At 40.2% G+C, this 14,641-nt stretch overlaps 1 protein-coding gene across 1 annotated transcript in view; it reads right to left on the bottom strand.

The window, feature by feature from the left end:
- PICALM (phosphatidylinositol binding clathrin assembly protein) overlaps window positions 1-14,641 on the bottom strand; it is a 124,368-nt gene that overhangs the window by 54,645 nt on the left and 55,082 nt on the right. The window contains exons 4-10 of the mRNA XM_065422919.1: window positions 14,136-14,238; window positions 10,112-10,205; window positions 9,441-9,552; window positions 7,019-7,125; window positions 5,620-5,661; window positions 4,017-4,102; window positions 321-444 (exon numbers count right to left, since the gene is read on the bottom strand). Of these exons, the coding sequence (XP_065278991.1) occupies window positions 321-444; window positions 4,017-4,102; window positions 5,620-5,661; window positions 7,019-7,125; window positions 9,441-9,552; window positions 10,112-10,205; window positions 14,136-14,238 (668 nt within the window). The remainder of the gene's footprint in view (window positions 1-320; window positions 445-4,016; window positions 4,103-5,619; window positions 5,662-7,018; window positions 7,126-9,440; window positions 9,553-10,111; window positions 10,206-14,135; window positions 14,239-14,641) is intronic.

The following is a 14,641-nucleotide window of genomic DNA, read 5'->3' as shown; positions in this document are numbered from 1 at the left end:
CATAAGAAATCCAGAAACAAGGTTTGTTTATATGGCTTCTGAAGAAAGTAAAACAAAACTCTAAAGAATTCTCTTTACTTATTTCATACAATAAGATGGCAGTCAAGTATGACTGTCTATTTCCATACAGAAAGAAAAGCCAGTACATTTGCAGGATTAAAAGATGTTACATGCCTGTTTTAGAAACTGAGTAACTGATAATGGGAAAACTCTCCACAACTTTTATGACATATTAGAAGAAACTCCAACGAGATGCATTCGCACAGTACGTGTGATTACAAAAGTGACCTTAACTTTTCTGTAAACAGGAAACCACCTACCTTTAAAGCTTTTAAACGAGCTTGCTCTTCCTCTAATGCAGCTTGTTTTTCCCTTTCATCCACTCTGGTGAGAGACAGGCCAGTGCTTGCAAGGGAAGAGACTGCATTGGAAAGTGTGGTAGCCCTGATAATTGAACAGGGGGGAAAAAAAACTGGTTGTTCATATATGTGTCACATGATGGGAACAGCTGTTACGAAAATGCTTTGCTTGTTTTTTCTCAGTTCCTTTATAGAATTTGTAATCTTAGCCTGTATGACACACAAATCTGAGATTATATATAAAGTGTTACTTTAAAAAAATGAAATTACGTTAATAAATTATTGCAGTGCAAAATTTAAGTGCCTATACTGCAAAATAGGAATGTTTAGAAATGGTGCTATCTACTCTCTTGTACATTGGCTCTGTGATCACTCCCCTTAGATATGCCCCTTCCAAGCTGCCTCATATGAATTCATGTTGTAGATTTTTTCTGTTCCTCTGTTAATTTATGAAAATTCAACTTAAAATGAGAGATTTGTACGTTTTGTGGAGGAATATAAAGTTCTGGTAAGTTATCTACTATTTTCAAATACAGTTAAATTAAGCAAGCTATCTGGCTCAATTATGAGACTATGTGCTTGATACAATGCATTATATTCCCAGGCAAAAGAGTTTTCACAGATTCCAAGGCCAAAAAGGACCATTGTGATCATCTAGGGTAACCTCCTGTTTAACACAAGCCATAGAAGTTCCCCAAAATGATTTCTAGAGCATGTTTTAGAAAAATGTCCAATCTTGATTTTAAAATTATCAGTGATAGAGAATCCACCATGACCCTTGGTAAATTGTTCCAATAGCCAATTCCCCTCACCATTAAATATGTGTACCTTATTTCCAGTCTGAATTTGTCTAGCTTCAACTTCCAGCCACTGGACCACGTTTCACCTTTCTCTGATATACTGAAGAGCCAATTATTAAATATCCATTACCCATGTAGATACTTAAATGCTATAATCAAGTCACCTGTAAACGTTCATTTTGTTAAGCTAAATAGATTGAGCTCTGAGTCTCTCACTATAAGGCAGGTTTTCTAATTCTTTAATCAATCCCGTGGTTTTTTCAAATTTGTGATCACATTTTAAAAACATAATGGGAAAATAAACAGTTAGAAAAAAATTTGGTTTGACAAATCTGGTTTTACTTTTAAGATAGACCAGCGGTTCTCAAACCGTGCATCAGGACCCCAAAGTGGGTCTCGACCCCGTTTTAGGGGCCAACGCCCGAAGGATTCAGCCCTGAGCAGCAGGACTCAGGTTACAGGCCCCTTGGCTGGGGCTGAAGCCTTTGGGCTTTGGCTTTGACCCCTACCCAGGTCAGTGGGGCTCGGGCTTTGGCTCCCCCACCTGGGGCAGTGGGAATCAGACGGACTCAGGCTTTTGTCCCCCGTCTTGGGGTCGTTTAGTAATTTTTGTTGTCAGAAGGGGGTCGCAGTGCAATGAAGTTTGAGAACCCCTGAGAGGAACAAAAAATGTTATTTTAAATACTCCAGTAAAAAATTAACCAGTTAGATTTTATTTTACATTATTGTAATTTTGACAGTACAGGAAGAGGACAAAATCATTGAAAACTAGCACTAGCCTACTAAAATTTAGTTTTAAAAGTTACAGTCTTATATTTTAAGGTCAATATAAACATGTTACATGGAAATGAAATTTTTAATTTTGTTTTTCTTAAATTTTAGTAGCAACACAACAAAGAGCAGCTGACTGTCATGATTTTATCGCCAGGGACATTCCCAAAGAACCTCCAATTCCCTAGACTATTTTGCATTTTAACAAATGTTACAAAAGCAGTGGGGCCATTCATCGACATTGCCGCCACCACTTTTTATGCCATTCAGTGTCTGATCACACTCATGTATTTCGACTCTTTATTTCAGTATTTTTCTGAGAAACAAAAGGACAACTTGAGATATTAAAAGACGTAATGAAGAGCATGCATATGTGTTGAGTATTTTACAGAAATACCAACACTGATTTATAAGAACAATCTAATTAATAGTATGGAAAATTAAAGATTTCCAAGCAGCAAGCAAAGGCACCAAAAGTCTTAAGGTGAAGTCTGAAAGTTCTACCATTATGAAGGCTTCTACCATTATGTGAATTGTTCTCAGTTCTGTCTACTCTAGTTGCACTACATTTAGGCCTGGTCTACAATACAAAGTTAGGTCGACATAAGCCTTCTTGTACATTTGTCTACACTTAATTTGTCTCCCACTGATGAAAGTGCTCCATTATGCCAATGTAATTACACGAGCTCCCTGAGCGGCATTAAGCCATGCTTGATGTTCAGAGGACAACGCAGCGCATGTGTAGACACTGCATTACTTATGTCAACCCTAGAAGTTCTCAAGCAGCTATTTCACAAACACTGACCGCTCTGGCCACAATTGTGACCTCCACTACCCAGGGGTCACGTACACCTCCAGCTCCCCCTCAAAACCCTATTAAAACCCCTGCAATTTTTTGAAATGCCTTTTCCTGGTTGCACAGGATGGTGAGCACACCTCTATCTGCTTTCCATTATTGTGCGAAACTGCCTGGCTGACCATGCTGGCTACATACTCCAAATGCACTCCTGCCTAGAGTAGACAGGAGATAATGGATCTCTTGGGCCTGTAGGGAGAATAGGCTGTGCAAGCATAGCTCAGAACAAGCTGTAGAAACGCTGACATCAATGAGCAGATTGCTTAGGGGATGAAGGAGAAGGGGTACAAGGACCAGCAGCAGTGCACTAGAAGAGGTAGTGTTAGAAGTAGTGGTATAACAAAAAGGCAGAGTTGCTATCTGCTTTTCATTCCCATCTAGAGTTAGGCAGTTTGTTTATGTACACAAGAATGACCCTTGAATCCTCCTGAGAGATGTTGATGAAACTTCCACAGAAGTACACTGCAATCCTCTCTCAAAGCTTTTCTAGGGATGGCAGCCTTATTTCTTCCCCCATGGAAGGACGCTTTCCCTCAGCGATTACTGCAATGGGGCCTGCAGAAGTTAACAGGCTACTGGCATAAGAGGATGGAGCTCATCTGATAACCCTTGTGTCTGGCTGTTCAAATTCAGGAAACAGCTGTTCCATTCCACCCTCCACCCCTTTGGCAAATTTTCTCCCAGGGCTTCACAGATATTATGCAGGACACAACAGTCAACTATAACCAAGGGGATATTTTTCCCACAGATCCAGTCTAATGAGTGAACAATGCCAACGACACTTCAATTTATCAAAAGCATATTCAACTATCATTGTGCACCTGCTGAGTCTGCAGTTGAATCTTTCCTTGCTGTTGTCAAGGTGGCTGGTGTATGGCTTCATGAGCCAGGGGAGTTAAGGGGTCAGCTGAGGAGTTAAGAAGGAAAGAAGCAGACGCAGGGAGCCAAGTATGCACGCAGACAAGCAATATAGTAACTGTAGCAGTTGTCTGCTGATGTAACTTGAATTGGCAAAACTTTGTACTGTAGACATGGCCTGAGACTGGAAAGCTTTACGTTGTTTAACCAACAAATACTATGCTGTCAACAGCACCAAATTCATCAACTGTTTCAGTGCTGCAACAGCAACATAATGTTCATTTCAACACAACCCATACAGACTATTTCAAAGTAAGGAACCTAACATTTGATTCTTAACACAACTGTATAAGAGGACAAAGGCACATATACCTGCTTGCAGCTGTGGAGTCTTTGATTTTCTTTCCTTCTAAAGAGGCTAAATGTTGTTCCAAAGCATCAAGAAGACTGCTTGGTGCCTGCAAAAGGGCAGTGAGGGCATAGATATGAAAAATCCAAGACAAAACCAGGCACCAGCTAAAAAAAATAAAAAAGAAAGGTATGATCCTGTCACCACAGTGCCAGAGAATGCAACTGAGGGTAACCGGACATGGTCTACAGCTCAAAATATTGACACCACAGTATTTTGACACTAAGAACATAACTTGGGCAAAGTATTTTATATTATCAGGTGGTACAATATCATCCACTACCATGCCAGTTCTATTACTCATGATTAGGGCCCTACCAAATTCACAGTCCATTTTGGTCAATTTCATGGTCATAGGATTTTAAAATCATAATTTAATGATTTCAGATATTTAAATCTGAAATTTCATGGTGTTGTAACTGTAGGGGTCCTGACCCAAAAGGGGGTAGTGGGGGCATTGCAAGGTTATTGTAGATGGGGTCATGGTATTGCCACCCTTACTTCTCCGCTGCTGCTGGCAGCAGCACTGCCTTCAGATTTGGGCAGCCAGAGAGCAGCATTTGCTGGCTGGGAGCCCAGCTCTGAAGGCGGCGCCACCGCCAGCAGCAGCATAGAAGGAAGGATGGAATGGTATGGTATTGCCACCCTTACATGCTGCCTGCAGAGCTGGGCCCTCGGCCAGCCGCCGCCAATCTCCAGCCGCCCAGCTCTGCAGGCAGCACAGAAGTAAGGGTGGCAGTGCCACGACCCCCCTACTATAACCTTGCAAACCCCGCCCCATGACCCTCTTTTGGGTTGGGACCCCCAGATTGAGAAACACTGGTCTCCCCTGTGAAATCTGTATAGTATAGGGTAATAGTACACACAAGATCAGATTTCATGGTGGAGACCAGATTTTATGGTCCGTGACACATTTTTCACGGCCGTGAATTTGGTAGGGCCCTTCTCATGATGGTGCCTATCAAAAAAGCAATCCATGAAAATGTCGGAAAATAAACACTAAGAAAAGGCATAAAGAAAACAGACAATTGAAATGAGTAGTCTATGTTCCAACTGAGATTAGAAAGGAAGCTGTACCCATCTGAGGCAATACACACATACACAAACTGCAAGTCTTTACAAGTAACCAACTGATACTTTGAAGCCTTCTGCTTAGAGTAGCCACCTTGCTAAGGGATCTCATTTGTGAAAGCTGCATTACGTAAGCCTCTACTACAAACAGATCAGTTTCCATCATACTTTAAAAATGGTTTCAAACTTAGGAATTTCATGTTTCTTCAAATATTTGATTTTAATTCTCTATTTTCTGCTCTCAAAATGATATTAATTTGACAATTGTAATATATTACAACTGTAATTAGTTTGCATTTTCACACATTAGGATCCTGGAATTTGTGAGTGAAAGACTTTCTGGTTAGAGTTCAATTTAGTCACGACTCATCTCAGAATTTAAGAATATGGTGATAATGTATGCAAGAAAACCAATACATGACTCCACATTTTTCTGAACATGCAACCCAAGAAAGAAACAAACATGTATTCACATATGCATAACAGTTTATGTACCTGAGAAAGATCTGGTATGTCTCCTCTGTCGATTCCAACTTGCTGTAACAAAACAGATTTATGAGCTTTAGAACTAACTAGTGTTTATTTAAAGATTACATTGCTAAAAAGGAGAAACCACGTTAACGTGCTGTCATGCAAGGAAAGCAAAAATCCTCTGTACTCTTTTTAGTTTACATCTGTTTTAATCTAAAAATTTAGAGCTCAAATTATGTAAAAAAAAAAATCAAAGGAAATCAAAGTAAAATATATGTATACATTAGGCTGTAGTGAGTTTAAAATGTTACCAAACCTAAATTTGGAGTGCCCTTCCTGATGGTCCACAGAAGAGATTTTGAGAACCAAGCAGGTGATGGTTTGTGTAGGAAGGGAAATTCATGAGAGCATTTCTCTTACAAAGTAGATTACAGAACGCAAGCATTGAGAACTACTGACACAGTACGTATTTGGAAGTACAAAAATAGTATATTGCATTGATACAGCCTCTTTTATCCTCCAAGTTCCAAATCACTCTACAAGCTATACAACATAGACATCATAACTGAACAGCAGCCATCCCTGTTGTAAAACATCATATGGGTTTCACAGTGCAGATTGACACTACACAACAGTTTAGAACCGTCAAGTGAGGATAAGTACCATATCAGACAAACTGCAGGGAGAATTTTAGATAGGCAGAACGTAATTACCCTTTCTGGAATTTGACCAGGACACTTAGATTAGCACTCTACTGCTCAGACTGAAACCTCGTTAGTTCAGCAAAGCTTCAGAAGAATGCATGCTGCTACCCACTGAATCAACAAGAAAAACCAAGAAAAAACACATTGCACACAACAGAAGTTTTTTAGATGCTGTAAAACTCCTTGTGAAATCCCCTATCATCAGCTTCAGCCATTGCTTTCTCATTTAATGTTGATCCTCAAATTCTTTCATCCCTCAAGTTTGACATAGCAGAATTGATGGTGCCAAACAAAAAAGGGCTAGACATTGTCTCTCAGAAAGAAAAAGACCACCACACACACTTTTCTTCTTCCTAAGTTTACTTTTAAAGAAAACTAAGCACAGCTATATTTTGTGTGTGTATACAAGCTAACACGCAATGTCTCCCTGGACCACAGTAGCCACTAGCCCTTTATACAGTAGGACATTTATATGTTTATTCTTATATCCTCTTCTCAGCAAAGAAAAGCTACTTCTCAGCAAAGAACTGTTAAAAATTTTATTTCTTTCAATATGCAGGCCCTTATTGAGCTTGTCCCCTTGTTATTAAACTCTGATAAAATGCTCCTCGATGGACATTAAATCTGCCAAATGGAAAGGAAACGTAGCTGCTTTATCAGAGTTAAGTATTTTATAAACCGTTTGAGCATGAGGGCAATTTTGGCATAGTAAGGTTTACCTCTGCAACTTTGAGGAACTCTGAGATCCTTGTCATTCTAGTGAGAAACTTCTTATATATGTCAAGGCCTTCTTTGCACTGGTTTTTTTTCATGTCAAAGTATTTTTCTGAAAATGGGAAAGTATTCAAAAGTCACATAAGAAATAAATATACTGGATATATTTTAAACAGAGAGCATGTACAAGTAACTATAATGCAAGACAAGTTACTTCACTCATCACTATGAAAATAAAAAAGTATCAGCAGCCTTGTTTCTTCACTTTTCCACGTTAACGGTGGAGGCCACTATGATACCGCATGAGAGATGGAAGAGCAGGCAAGATTAATATTGGAGTCAATGCTTATGCTGGCCAAGATAAAGACACAAATTAATGATTTTTGTACATTTTCCCTTCTCCAGCACTTGATGTTTTTGGTTCAGTCTCCATGTTTAACATGGTCAGAGATTTTAGTGCATATATCTATATCTGGAAATCAAGTAAGGAAACCCCAATGCCAAGCCACAAGGTTATCTGACAAACATAAAAAGTTGGTCAAATAGGTGGAGTTACTAGTAGGCTGTTTACAGAGGTAGCTGTAACAATGATCACAAATTAACTTCCTCCCACCAGTTAAAAATACCAAAGTGGGTGTGACTGAATTGAAGCTGCTCTGTAATTTCTGAATACTGTATGTTGACCTGGTTATTGGGATTTTTTTTTCCGCAAACACTTGTGGGTTGCTAGGGACAATGCTTGAACTGTTAGCTTTGAAGATTTTACCTACTTCCTAGCCAACCTAAGAAACCAGTTTTGTACCAGAAAGGCCAAAGCCCAGGAACACAGAAGAAAAAAAACAACATGTCCATTTAAAAAGGCTTGTTCCCTCAAGAGAAAACAGAGTTTGGGGGAGCCAGAATGAGCCAAACATGCTGGGGTGCCTGAAGAAGTTCGAAAGAACAGGACTACTTGTGGCACCTTAGAGACTAACAAATTTATTTGAGCATCAGCTTTCGTGGGCTACAGCTCACTTCATCCGATGCATAGAATGGAACACACGGAAAGAAGATATTTATACATACAGAGAACATGAAAAGGTGGAAGTAGCCATAAGAAGTTAGGTCTGCCTAGTTTACTACCAGGAATAAGCTGCTAAAATAAGTCATTCCTTTTAACTTAAATTTTAATATTACTTACAGGTTTAAGTTTCTCTGCCCCTCCAGCATTGTGGCACATTAAAAAATATAAGTAATTCAGCCTTTAAGGCATACTCTGTGTGTAGGGCCCTACCAAATTCACGGTCCATTATGGTCAATTTCATGGTGATAGGGTTTTTAAAAATCATAAGTTTCATGGTTTCAGCTATTTAAATCTGAAATTTCATGGTGTTGTAATTGTAGGGATCCTGACCCAAAAAGGAGTTGTATGGTTGTTGCAAGGTTATTTTTTTGGGGGGTGGGGGAGGGGTGTTTGCGGTACTGCCACCCCCACTTCTGCGGTGCTGTCTTCAGAGCTGGGCAGCTGGAGAGCGGTGGCTGCTGGCTGGGAGCCCAGCTCTGAAGGCAGAGCCACCACCAGCAGCAGCGCAGAAGTAAGGATGGCATGGTATGGTATTGCGACTCTTACTTTTGTGCTGCTGCTAGCAGGGTGCTACCTTCAAAGCTAGGTGCCTGGCCAACAGCTACTGCTCTCTGTCCGCCCAGCTCTGGAGACAGCGCAGAAGTAATGGTGGCAATACCGTGACCCCCCCTGCAACTCCCTTTCAGGTCAGAACCCCCAATTTGAGAAACGCTGGTCTCCCCCATGAAATCTGTATAGTATAGGGTAAAAGCACACAAAAAAAACAGATTTCACATGGGAGACCAGATTTCATGGCCTGTGATGCATTTTTCATGGCCGTGAATTTGGTAGGGCCCTATCTATGTGATAGATCATGCTATCGTTTAGAGCAGGTACTCATTTCACAGGGATAAGCAACAACAAAAACCTTCATAGCCAGCCAAATATAATACATATAAAAAATTATAAACATTGTTAGAATTAAGTTCTAACTATGGAAGTTAAACTCTCTATGCTTCTTTAACAATTCACAGTGGAGAAAAAACTGTCAATTTTGCTATTTGATTTTGAGTCGAGGTTCTCAGTGACAGGCGGAAAACCAGTTCAAGGAAAAATAAATTTTCCATGCCAAAAATTCTTGGACTTTGTTTTTAGGAAATTGCATACTTTGGATTACATGTAAGGAAAGTACTAACAAAGCAAAAGAATCCTTGGTAATAAAGCTGTCCCAAAAAACTGAAGATTTTCTTAAAACATTCTATCTTCATGTACTGCTTTGTCTTATTCCTTAAAGATCCAAACAGCTATAAATTCTGAAAAAAATTATATCTCTTTGCTTACTGAAAACACAAAGAACTAATTCTGCAGAGTAGAGTAATATTTACCCAGAAGGTTAATAATTCCTTCATTATATGCTGCAAAGAGTCTAATGGCATCTTTGAAGAGGAGCATGAAGGCAGCATTTATTACACCATTTGTAAGCTCGTTGCTATTGACCTAGGGAGATTAGAAAAGAAAATTAGCTCATCTGGATTGACATTTTATCAGAAAACTTCCAATTAATAATTAAGTTTCAATATTCTAACCCAAAGACCTGCTTTCCATTAGCAAATGGACTGTTTATAGAACATGGTAGCATTCCAAGTTAAATGGAACCTCTACCAGCATCAAAGATGACAAGTTAAATAATCAAAGAAAAGCAGGTCAGCAAAAATACACAGATTAAGAGGGGCCAAAAGAATAATTAGAATAAGTTTTGTTTATTTAAAAAACTTCTTAAAGGCATGTACCCCTAAATGAACATTAATGAAGTGGTCATCTTATTGGGACATCAGTACTTCAAATTAAGTGTACCAGCTACAAGGCAATGTTCCAGGTGTATTTTGCTCCTCAAATTAACTATATTAGACGGGACACAACATGTTAAAAATATGGAAGGGAATTTTACTTTGTACATATTGCATCACTTGTTTTCATAGCTTGTGAAAAGCTGTGGAGGAAAAGTCCAGCTGTGTTAATTGACAGTGTCTCTGATGTGTGCAGAAATTAAACTTACATTGAAGTCAAGAAGTGCATCCATCTGATTTTGTATAATTGGTACGGTTTTAAGGAGTTTTTCTGTGTTCATTGTCCTCATGACTCCATCAGCCCTATTATGCAAACAAAACAGAAAACACACCACCAATTGGATTATGAAAGAATATTTTATTAGTTAATATGAAACACTGGAGCATATGAAACAGATCAAAAGAACAGCAATGCCAGAGGCAGCATATTCAGACGACTGAAGTAAGAGGCACGCCTTGTGATACTCAAGTTGTCTGGCCAAAAGAATGGCAATGATTGTCCAGAAGAGCCATAGCCAACTCTTCTTGGCCAGAAGACAGCACCTGTGACGGGGTCTTCAAGGACTGATCTTTATTCTCTGAGACCAACAGAAATGGCCATGCTCAAAACTATTACATTACCTCACCCACCTTGTCTCTCTAAAATCTTTTAAAAGCATTCGTAAAATGTAGGATTATAAATACACTATGTGGAAATCTGCAGTTACAGAAACACTGAACAAGATTTTACAATTACATTTGACAAGGTTTTTTTAATAAAATAATTGGATTTTTTTTTAAAGAGAATGTCAGTTATCTGGGTCTATTTAACTTTCATTTGGTTGATGTTTTAAACTAGATATCCAGAGAAGACACAAATGCTAAGAGAAAAAGAAGGTGCCCTAGGAGCAAATGAACAACAAACAAGAATTATTGATAGTAAACATTTGCTTTCTACACTACACGGACTTAAAAATAACATTCACTTTATGTAAAAAGGCTTGATACCAAAGTCAAAACTTCTACCTCTTATAACCTCTTGCTTGTTCAAACTAAAAATCAGAATCCACTGGACTCTGCAGCACAAAAGGCTGAGGATTATTACAACTGGAAAAAGCCAAGGAACGAACACCATCAATAACTTCTTCCTGTTAACTGAATTCCTTACAATTAAAAATAGTCCTCTTGCCTGTTGGTCAGGTGGTGAAAGAATGGTTAATTACCCTACATTAGATGAGCTTCTTCAAGAGGGGTGTCCACATGGATCACACTCTTGGTGCACGTGTGCCCCAGGCGGACAGATTGGTTTCTTTTCGCTAGTAGTGTGTGTTGGGGCCACAGTTGCACCCTAGATATTCTTGCCCACCCCAAGCACCCCAAGGGCATAAAAGAGATCAGGACCAATCGTCCCTCAGTTCCTTCACCAATACAGAATCTCAGCGGCGTATGACTTTGCAGTAATGGGGAAGGAGAGCAGGTCATGGAATCCATGTAGACAAGATCTCTAAGAACCACAGTTGCTGTAAGTAACCATTCTCTCCGAGTAATTGTCTATAGGGATTCCACCTTAATACCATTAGATCGAGTGCATGAAGTTTAACATTCCCGGGACTAGTGTATAGTCCAATATAGCTGAATGGGTGCTGAGGGAAGACCGCTGGTGACAAGATGCCCAAATAGAAAGCCTCTGTCATTTATGAGGCTAATTCAGTCTAGTTGAGGCTTTCCTTTTCAGATCAACAGATTCTTTTGGGGGATGTCAGTCAGCCATGATCTAGGCTGTCAGATAACAACAACAATGGGTCCAGCTGTAGAATTTGATGGTTCTGCAAGGCTATTGGGCATCGCAGGCAAAGTGACTGGGGGCTACATTGAGATGTTGACCAGATCCGAATGCCAGAATTGCCTGCCCCCATCAGGGCAATCATGATTATCAATCATGTATCTTGCCTCAGCTACCTCAGACTCTCTGTAATATGGGGGTTGGAAGGCAGGCATATATCAGTGCAGGCATCCAGCGGATGAGAAAGGCATATGACAGGGAGCCTGCACTGGAAACCCCCATGGAGCAGAATAATTGGCATTTCTTGCTCTGGTCTGTTGCAAATAAGTCTGTTTGGATATCCCTACTTGCGGAAGGTGCTCTGCAACACTGGGTTCTTGACCAACCACTTGTGGTTGTCTGAGAACTGTCTGTTGAAGTGATCTGCTAGCAAGCTCTGAACACCTGAAAGATGCAGGACCAGTGGCACGGTCCAGTGATGAATACACTAAGCCCAGAGCCAAATGGACTCCTGGCAGAGTGGCGATGACCTAACCTCTCTTTGTCTGTTGACACAATGCACAGTTGTGGTGCTCCATCAGCCCTGGAATAGCAGATCCATGCAGTTGAGACAGAATGCTTAGCATGCCAAGTGAATGGCTCAGTTCCAGGATATTTATGTGCAGATGAGCTCCAGGAAGGGACCACAGGCCCTATGTTACAAAGTGATCTAGATGAGCCTCTCTTCCCTGGGTGCAGACATTTGTCAGAGTCTTAGTCGGCAGAGGTACAGAGAAAAGTACTCCATTGCACACCTGCAGTGGGTCTTTTCCAGTTAATGAGGACAGGACTTCTTGTGGAATCCTGACCAACATGGCTATATGGGGATCTGCTGTGTAGATACACTTATTTCAACTACCCTTGCCTGGAGACTAGGTAAAGTCTGGCAAGCTGTCTCAGAAGTATGAGGCTGTATGTCCCAGAAGTTTGAGTCATGGTCTTACTGATGTCTTTGAGTGAGCTTGTAGTTGATGAGGTCCACTATGGTTTGGAGTCTTGTGGAAGATAAGCTCTTGCTGACACTTCTTCTATGACCTCTAAGCTTTGAAATAAAGTAAGTGTGGGTATTTCTCCATTGATTTTGAGGACCAACGTGGCAAAAAGCTTTAAGATCACCTACAGAGGTGATATTCCCTGGATCAATCCACCGTCGAGGTAAGCATAGCCCTGGATTCCTTGCCTCCTTAAGCGAGCTGCTACCACTGCCAAGTACTTAGTAAACATGCTTGGTGCTGTGGGAAGACCAGTATAACCATCCTGAGCTTGAAATGATGAACAAACCTGCTGAGACAAATGCCCAGAATGGGACGTCACCAATCTCTTTTTTTCTTTGGTATGGAGAGTTCACGATCAGAGGATTTTATTCCCATTACTTTAAGGAGAGAGTCCACCTCTTGCTTCAATAGTATTTCGGGGGGATGAGGGAGCTGAAGAATCAAGGTGGATGCCTAACAACCATGAAAGGTTAATAAAAAGAGTAGTAAAAATTCTTTTTTTTTTAAAAGCCTACAGGTAAAAGTTAACTACTTAAAAGGTACACTAACTAATCAGTAACACCAACAGTCACAGAGAAGCAGGAGGACACTGTAAGGGTTCCTTCTTGCTGCTGCAGGAAGAAGAAACTGAAGGATGGCTGGTCCCACCATTTATACCATTGGGGGGGGGAGGGGCAAAAAGACACCTGGGGCACAGGGTTGGCCCCAGCAAGTACTGCTGGCCAAAAGAACCAGATCTTGTGTAAATAGGGAACATGACCACCAAGAGTAGAATCCATGTGAACGTTCACTTGAACCATGGTTGATTTATTACTTCAACTACATTAGAGCCACCATGGCTTTAACGTATGCCATATCTAAAGCAGTTGCTTAACCAGCAGTTGACCACTGTATGCCATAAGATACGTAAATTGATCAGATGTCTTCCCCCACTCCCCATCCCCAAAAGGGCACGATGGTCATTCTGTGTAATTACCATTGTAAAGTCCATAGTACTGTAATGTACTAACAGCCACGTTGAGAGCGGCATGAAGAAGGAACAGATGGTACAGCAAGGCATTTCACAAATGCCCACCTCCATAATCTTCTCAAATGAGCTGCGTAGTTAAACACCAATAGTGCCAAACACAAGACAGCTTTCTGGCATATCAAAGAACATCTTATTGGCCAGATTAGGTAGCTACCACCGGTTGCCTCAATCCGATGCACAGTCTGATTTCTATTTCATTTTTTTTTTCAAAAGACAGTGTTCCCCAAAATTTCTGAAGACAGACACATTACAACTCAACTGCACTGACATTTTTGGTGCATAATGCACAGAGTATATTGATCAATACCAGTGAAAAGATATTCAACTTGGTTATCTGAGAACAGCTTGTTAGTACGTACTGCAAGCCAGATCTTAAAGATAAGAAAAATAAAAACTACAGTTCTTACCCTCTTTTTACTTTGGTGAAGTCAAAAGCCACTTGTCTGTAAGAAACTGCTTTTTCATTCAGATACCTACTATACCGTCTGATAAACGTGGACATGTCATACCCTAAAAGAGAAAAGGTTTCAACAGCTTATCGCTCCTCCAGTCAATTTTTATACAAAGCCAATTATTCTGACTAGGCAATAAGATATACACTTATAGATTGTTTTTGTTTACAAGTTTTCCCTTAATCCACCAATATATAAAAACTGTTACAAAAGACTGGTCTCAATTTTTTTTGACACATATAAAAATATTGTGGTGTTAAGAGCTATACCAGGGGTAGGCAACCTATGGCACGCGTGCCAAAGGCGGCACGCGAGCTGATTTTCAGTGGCACTCGAACTGCCCGGGTCCTGGCCACCGGTCCGGGGGGGGGGGCTCTGCATTTTAATTTCATTTTAAATGAAGCTTCTTAAACATTTTAAAAACCTTATTTACTTTATTTACAACAATAGTTCAGTTATAT

Source organism: Emys orbicularis, chromosome 1 (genome assembly GCF_028017835.1).
Source record: "Emys orbicularis isolate rEmyOrb1 chromosome 1, rEmyOrb1.hap1, whole genome shotgun sequence".
Classification (NCBI taxonomy): Eukaryota; Metazoa; Chordata; order Testudines; family Emydidae; genus Emys; species Emys orbicularis.
Note: the sequence above shows the minus strand (reverse complement) of the source record. Positions and strands in the feature narration are given on the sequence as shown.